The sequence below is a fragment of the Aptenodytes forsteri genome, unplaced genomic scaffold, assembly GCF_000699145.1.
Source record: "Aptenodytes forsteri isolate BGI_AS27 unplaced genomic scaffold, ASM69914v1 Scaffold138, whole genome shotgun sequence".
NCBI classification, from domain to species: domain Eukaryota; kingdom Metazoa; phylum Chordata; class Aves; order Sphenisciformes; family Spheniscidae; genus Aptenodytes; species Aptenodytes forsteri.
Genome location: NW_008794014.1, coordinates 232,281 through 240,010, shown reverse-complemented (window position 1 = coordinate 240,010; position 7,730 = coordinate 232,281). Strand labels below are relative to the sequence as shown.

At 37.6% G+C, this 7,730-nt stretch overlaps 1 protein-coding gene across 1 annotated transcript in view; it reads right to left on the bottom strand.

Moving 5' to 3' along the window:
- Window positions 1–605: 605 nt before the first annotated feature.
- The window catches only part of WDR35 (WD repeat domain 35), a 50,366-nt gene continuing 43,241 nt past the window's right edge, over window positions 606–7,730 (bottom strand). Inside the window, exons 23-28 of the mRNA XM_009290690.2 lie at window positions 6,715–6,825; window positions 5,426–5,590; window positions 4,309–4,449; window positions 3,361–3,517; window positions 2,472–2,712; window positions 606–1,352 (exon numbers count right to left, since the gene is read on the bottom strand). Coding sequence (XP_009288965.1) covers window positions 1,205–1,352; window positions 2,472–2,712; window positions 3,361–3,517; window positions 4,309–4,449; window positions 5,426–5,590; window positions 6,715–6,825 — 963 coding nt within the window. The 3' untranslated portion in view covers window positions 606–1,204. The remainder of the gene's footprint in view (window positions 1,353–2,471; window positions 2,713–3,360; window positions 3,518–4,308; window positions 4,450–5,425; window positions 5,591–6,714; window positions 6,826–7,730) is intronic.

Genomic DNA, 7,730 nt, shown 5'->3' with positions numbered 1-7,730 from the left:
CCCCCCAGCCGGTCCTGCTGGCGGAGCGCGGAATGGCGTTACTGGCGCAGCCCTCCAATACACGTTTCTACGAAGGAACAAAGCAGCGCAAATACCAGGGCAGAAAAAAAACGTTTACTAATACTATTTTCCATACAAAATGAGGTTTATTCTTACCTGGCCTAAGTTCAGGTGAGAGGCATTACTTGCCCTAAAAGACTGCGCAGGAGAGGCTTCACGCTGCCCTCTCGGAAACGTCCTGATGCACAACGTGAACGTCGAGGCGGGGGCGCCCTGGGCTGCCAGGCTGCCAAGCGCTGGCTGGGCCTGGGGAAAGCTCAGAGCGTGGAGCAAGGACCTGCAGCACTTCCAGAGCAGAGCCTCAAATCCAGCGATAGAACAGCGCAGTTCTAAGTAAAACAGCGTTCCTTAAACCTTCATGTGTAACAAGGATGGCAGTTCAGCTCTTGAAATCTGTTCAACAGATGTCAGCTGCTCTCTTCAAGCTACTTAAAAAAATAGCTCATTACCAGATTCCAGTTGGAAGGTTCACAGAGGTCTCCTTCACTGGTTGAAGACATCACCAAAGCTCAAGAACCCAGATGCAGACCAACGGCACCGGCTGCTAAATGTTTGCAAGCCCTTTATTGCTGTGGTGGGTTTAAATACACTTGGCAAAAGAAAATAGCACAGATGTATGCCTAAACTGGTACCATCGCTCTAGTAAAACAGTAGTAGAAAAACGTATACAATAATATTATCACAACTACCGTGGCATTATTTCCACTTGGGAATTACTTCCTTCAAAAAATTGTGAGTTTTGAGAAAACGCAATAATTTCCTATGGAATTACAAAAACAAAAAAAAATTGAGCTTGCTCAGAGTAAAACATACTGAAATGAACCTACCTTCAATTTGCATGGGTTTGAAACTAGGCTCAATTTACAATGAGAAAAGAATGCTTTTGCCTTAAAACTTTGTTAAAAAAAATTTAACAAAAAAAACCTGAGTCTATTAACACAGCCATTTTGTCACATAAATGGAGCCAGTAAAGGTTTCTCTTGTGGGTTTTTTTTGGTTTTTTTAAATGTTTCCCTAACAGTGGCACTAGCTGTTACAATACACTACCTGAGCTGTATTTTAAAATATAGTACATTGGTAACATTTTAGAGAGTATTTTTAGGAGAGAGAACAGATAGGAGGATAAACAGTCCTTTATCCTCTGCTATGCTGTACTGTGGCACAGAGGACAGAAGTTGTAATTGCTTGCTTCTTTGGCTTTCATACAATGCTTACATACACTGCACATCCAGAATCGATACTCCAGGATAGGGTCTCCTGTTGCAACACATACAGGAAGTTTCCCATCTCCGCTATTTAAAAAAAAAAAAAAAAAAGATAAATAAAGCTGAAAGAATAAAAACATGGTTTTAAAATAGCAACGAAGACTTGTTTTGTAGAAATTTGCAAAGCAGCATAAATACCTGATTGTGTGCCTACAGCTAATTACAAAACTTGTGATGCTCATCTGTAAAATACTGCTTCTCTATTCAGATGTGCGCCACTTTTTGATTAGAAGTTACGAAATCACGTAACACTTCACTGTTAACATAGCCAAGTGTGTAAATCTTCACAACAGAATGCGCATCCCCAGAACCATACAGTCAACAAATCAGGACCAGCAGATCCAAAAGATGAAGTGAAAAGAAGCAGTGAAAGCCATATAAAGGTAGTGTCCAATTAGACACCTGCACTACTATTACATATATTCCTCTGAAGAGTCAACATGAAAGCCACTAGTGAGATTCAGTACATCTGCACAGTAAAATCAAACAAGACAGGTTAAAATCCTATTCATGAAAAAGAAAATTGATTCACAATCAATGAATTTCCATACTTAGAATTCCATGCTGTTAGCAGGAAACATATGTCAAAGACACCATTGTGATTAGCAGGAAACATATGTCAAAGACACCATATGTACAGCCACCCCAAGGACTTGCCCCTTAAGCGTGCCCTTCATATTCTAATTCTTTCACTTGACATATTCATCTTCTCACACCATGTAGATTTAGGTAATTCACAAAACACTGGAGACATCGGTTAATGATGGTTAAACATTCACTTGTTGACATCTGCATGACACCACAATGGTGATGCAAACTAACATTATTACTTTAATGGCACGTGACACCTTATCAAAGGTCCTAGAACTCCTGTGCTCTGTCCACATGCATTTCAAATTAAGATGAAGCTGTATCTTTATGCCCAGTTCCTCGAATACAGTCAGTGTCTATTCTCCCAAATAAAAAAGTGTTGTATTACCCTTTCTGCAAACTGGCTAACACCTGCATCATTCTTGCCCAGTATTTGGTTTAAGCAGCAAAGCACCTAATTAACTTGGTCACACAAAACCTGCTAAAACCCAAAATACAGACAATAGCAGAAAAAAATGGTAGTATTATTACAGTCTCGTATAAATATAAACCCACCTCTCAAGAACGTCATCCAGATCAGATTTTTTATTATACTTCGGACAATGTCTCGTGAATATCTCTAGAGCTAGGTCTTCATACTGTTGCCTCTGCTCTGGCCTAAGAGTTTCCAAGGATTCTAATTTAACAAAGGCTTTTGAACAAATATCAAATGCTCTATTTGCACATGCACAGAGTGCCAAGAGGGAATAGATTTCAACTGCAGGGATAATGTCTTCATAATCTCGCAAATGAAGAGCTAAGAAATGGAAAAAAAAAATCCAAGGAAATTACATGTCTTCTGAGAAGTGCAAGCATCTATATGAAATATTTGCTACTAGTAGACAGTATTAATCTTACAAATTGGACACAATGAACCAAAGTCTTTTCATTGACATGACTGTGAAACACGCATGGTTCAACACCTTTTAAAAATAAATGAAAATAAGGGGATTTGACAGGGAAATTAAAAGTGTCTTTTTGAGACTTTTTTTTTTTAAAAAAAACATGTTAGAAGTATTTGAAATGGACCTTCATTACTTGGATGAAGTATAGGGCACTATTTGCTTCTCTAACTCCCACAAATTTTTTATGAAGCTCTACAGGGAGGTCTGATGTGAATTCAGGCATGCCTTATAATTTAAAGAAAGAAACAAAACAGTCAACATCTACAGAGATTGTCCAATTTAACCAGGTAATATTTGGTAAGTTAATTTGCATTGGTCTCCAAGAAAATACTTTCCAGGTATCTTGACTACAGCCATATTCAATTCATTATATGGTTTTGTTTTAAATTCCATGGATCTAGCAAGAATAGAAAAATATGCCAACTATAAATGAAATTATGTGCTGTGCAGGTCTGTAAAATTAGAACAGTTTCTTTACAGGGTTAAAAATGAAGTCCTACCTGTTTTAAGTGCTGCATCTACATAACCTTTATAGAGCTGTCTTTGTGCAAGTATGAAAAAATGGTAAGCCTCAGCTCCTCGCCAAGCATTGTCTGCAAAGCGATTAGTTGAAGAAAGAACATCATCTTCTAGCAAACCAGCCAAAGCTGAAGCAGTCTGAAAACAAAGCAGTATCACAAGTAATTTTTATACGAAACAGATACAGCAGGAAATGGGGATATATGAAAAGAACTTTTCTGTACTGGGTGATTACACCGTCTGTGTTAACTAGGGAAAATATAAATACACGGACCTAAAGTGAACATTGTTACGTATTTTATACAGTGCATAAGCAGAACATATGGTGCAGATTTTCAAAGATAAATATCATATACATGTGTACAAATATATTCTGTGCACATCTGCAGACTGGTTCATAGTTTGGATTAATACTGCATTTCAACACCAGATCTCTTAAAACTTTGTTTAAACTATTTCATTTGTGCATATGAAGATGAAAGCGTGAGCAGAAAAAAAAAACCTCTTCCATTTGCTTTCCCCATATCTGGAGCCGTCTCCTGCTAAATTACAGCCAACATAGCTTAATCTAATCACAGATCTCTCTTTGGGATTGATACTCCTAAATGACAGGAAAGTGAGAGTCTTGCAGGAAAAAAAAATATCTGGAGTTTCTTAGTATGATTTTCATTGTTATAGTGAAAACATTAAGAAAAACACATTAAACTTAGGAAGAAAAACATATTAATACATATGATTTAAATGTTTTAAAATAATACTTTCAACAATATGTTTTCATGGAAGACTTGCTTTAAGGAAAGCTTTGTTCTTAGCAGGAAAAAACATTATTAAAAAAAGACATAATAGCCTCACATGAAGATAGCTTGCTTTATTCTGACTAGGTAGCACAGACCAGAATTCAGAAAGAAAAAACAAAAAAGACACTCTACCTCTGAACTTTTTCCTTTAACTTTTCCCCTTTGTGCATTTTGCATTTGTTCATGGCACTGTTCTATAAGTAAGGCTGACAATACGTAAAGCTTTTTAACTCGCAAAGGCTTTGTCCTTTTCTTTGCCTCTTCATCTGCAATCTTAAAAAACAAAACGAAGAAATTTAATACAGATTTAAAAAAAAAAAAGTCTTAGAGTCGCTTCATTCTTTTGGACAATTGCATGCTTGTACAAACCTAGGAAATCATGCCAAAAAACAATGCTGCATTTGAAATATAATAATTTACACTGCAAACAGAACTATAAATGAAAATGTCAAAGTGAAGAATGCACATTATTCTATATTTATTTAGCTAACAAATATATAAAGCCAGATTCTCAGGAAGGATAAATCAGTGTAACCATGTATAAGTCTATTGACTTAATATAAAAATAAACTAAAAAATAGTGATTTTTAAACACTGAAGTTTAAGAAATACAGAGCTTTCAATAAGGTCTGGTGGTTTTCCCAGAAAAGAAGAATGGCTTTTGAAAGTGTAATATATATATATATTTTACTATAAATATTTGTTGTAAAAATTACATATCACTTACAGACTTTTTAAGCTATGTACAAAAATCTCTGCAGCCAAACCAAGTCTAAGCAACATCTTTATCTTAAAAGCACACCACAGCAGTTTCTAATTGAAGGTACCAATTGAAGAAATACCAAAATTTAACTTCTAGTTAATGACACTGCTATTTTTAAAAATAAAGGAGATAAAATAATGTGGACATTGCACCCAGGCCGGTCTGCTATACTCCTTTACTAGGCAATGCAGGGCAACAGGACCTTTTCTGAGGTGCAGTTCATCTCGTTCTGAAGTGAAAGTCCCAAAATAAATCTGATGGCTTGTGTCCTGAAAGTCTCCTCTCCACTGGCTACAGAGGACATCCAGGATAACTATTTCAGATAGAGATACCTGAACTTAGGAGTTGGATTCAACTTTGCAGTATCCTGTATAATGACATCTGCTTATTGCCTGGATATTGTTAACACTAAAATAACCCCAAGAAAATAAAAGTAGCATGGAAGTAAAACCCAGTTATTTGACATAAAAATAAAACCTGCAATACCTTGAACATGAGCTTAGCAGCTTCAAAGAAATAATTGGCTTTACGATAGAGTTCTATAGCATCAAGGATTTTATTCTTTTCCAGTAAATGACTTGCATATCTGGCTAACAAGGATCCAATCTCTTTCATATTGTGATTTTTAGCCAGCTCCACAGCTTTATTCCACTAGAAATGAAAGCAGACAATTATCAACCTCATTTTTTCAAATACATTCTCAGAACAAGCTGGTTATCCATGAATAGTTTGCAACACTTGTGTGCAATACTTCATCACCATTTAGAACCAGGCTACTATAAAATTAAAGTAAAAAGCAAGAGAATACAAATGCTAACATCATTGCCAATCATGTGATACAGCAGGCCTGTGAAACAAATGCTGGACCTCCGTCCAAAACCACATAGAAAGCAGTTGCTTCTGCTTTGGTAAAAGCTTTGCAAAATCACTTCATTGCTGCTCATAGCTGGACACATGGATTTCAACACTTCTGGTATTACTAAAACCCAGACTCTCAAAAGCATGTCTAAAAGAAGACTTCAGCCCATAACCTTAAGGCACAAACAATAACACTTTACTTATCCTTCTATACACCGCATTTTGTCTGAATTTTCCTGATCTTCAACAGTTTGGCTACTGTGTTTGCCCCAGATCAAAAGTTTGGCGGGACTGAGAAACTTAGCTGAATCTCATACCTAATAGCCCTTCAGATCCATAAACTAGGAAATTGTTCACATAAAGACAGCACTAGCCAGTCCTGCCATTCCCATACATCAAGTTCCTCATAGCCATCCTCAATTTCTCTTATTTGTGTTGACGCAAACATTTGCACAGGTAAATCATCCTGGGGAACAGCTCTAGCTGTAAACATACAGATCATTTTTCAGATACCTTCTTTTCCAGCTACATCCTAATGCAGCCACAAATACATTTGCATCTGTACAAGGAAGGAGGGGGATGTGGAAAATGAGCAGCCAGAAGCTTTCCAGTCTTCCTCCCATTCCATCAGGAGGCAGCACAGCCTGGCTCTGCAAAGGCCACAAATGTCTTTTAGCTGAGCATGCTTAACACACACACACACACATGCAGAAGTAGCACTGCTGCATGTAGCTTTGTCCCTGCAATGGTCTAATCCCAATTTCAGATAACTGGCTTAAGCACTGAAGTATGACTTTTCCAGAAATCATGACGAATCATCAGACACTTAACAAGGACTTGTATTTAACTGGGCATCAGGATAGAAATCTCACTGTTAAATTGGTATCGGTAAAGCAGATTATCTACTGCTGTTTTACCTGGTTGAGATGTACACAGGTATCTACCGCATCCTTTGGTCGATTACATTTCAGAAAGGCCGATACAGCTTGTTCACACATCCCCACTCTTACAAACATATAAGCTATATCCTGCAAAAAGCATCAGCACCGTGTTAAATTCACTTCCAGATTTTTAGTACGTTGCGTAGCAACTGCAATACTATTGTATTCTTGTTTAATTTAATTCCAAGAAGTTGGGGGAAAGGGGTTGTTTGCTTCACGGTTTCTGTGAAGACAACACATACTGTTGTAAATCTTTAGAACAGCGTGCTACTTTCACATACTGCTTCTAAATTTAAAAAAAAAAAAAGCTATTTAAAAAATTTTCTTTCAAATCAACTCATACCAGAAGGAGTGTGTTGTTCTTATTTAGAGTATTTCACAAAACTTCGCTATTAGAAAGAGCTTAAAAAGAAAGTGCTATGTCTTGCTTTGTTCAAACAACTGAAAATGGAGTTAAATGAGCATGTTTTGCATTTTTCAAGCATTTTGGATTAATCAATCATATGATAGTTTTAAATTAGCTATTACTTAGTAGGTCATTTCAGGCTATACCACCTACTTTCCCTCCTTTCAGCAGAGTATCTTCAATTTTCATTGCACATTAGCATTCCCACCAGAGCTATGGGGCGGTGTGCTCCCCCTGCCCTGCGTAAGCAATGACCACCAGTGGGAGTCGTTGTGGCTGCATCCAGGTTATGCTGGACTTCGGGAATGGATGGCAACACAGTAGCCAAGGGCTGCCTGGAGCAGTGACTCAAACAACTTGCTGATACGCAAACAAGGCTGTAAGTCAATCATCTTACTCTATGAATAGTGGACAGCCCAGGGCCCGTTGAGCTCTCCTGCACAGCGTCGGGCTGCACGGCGGGATGTCCCCTTGAGTAGGGACGCCTCTCAAGGTTACTCCTCGAGGTTGAGAGACTCCTTGCCGCAACAGATCCTTGGTAAGTGACTAACAGCATGCTAAACTTTGAAATCTTAGCTAAGTGATA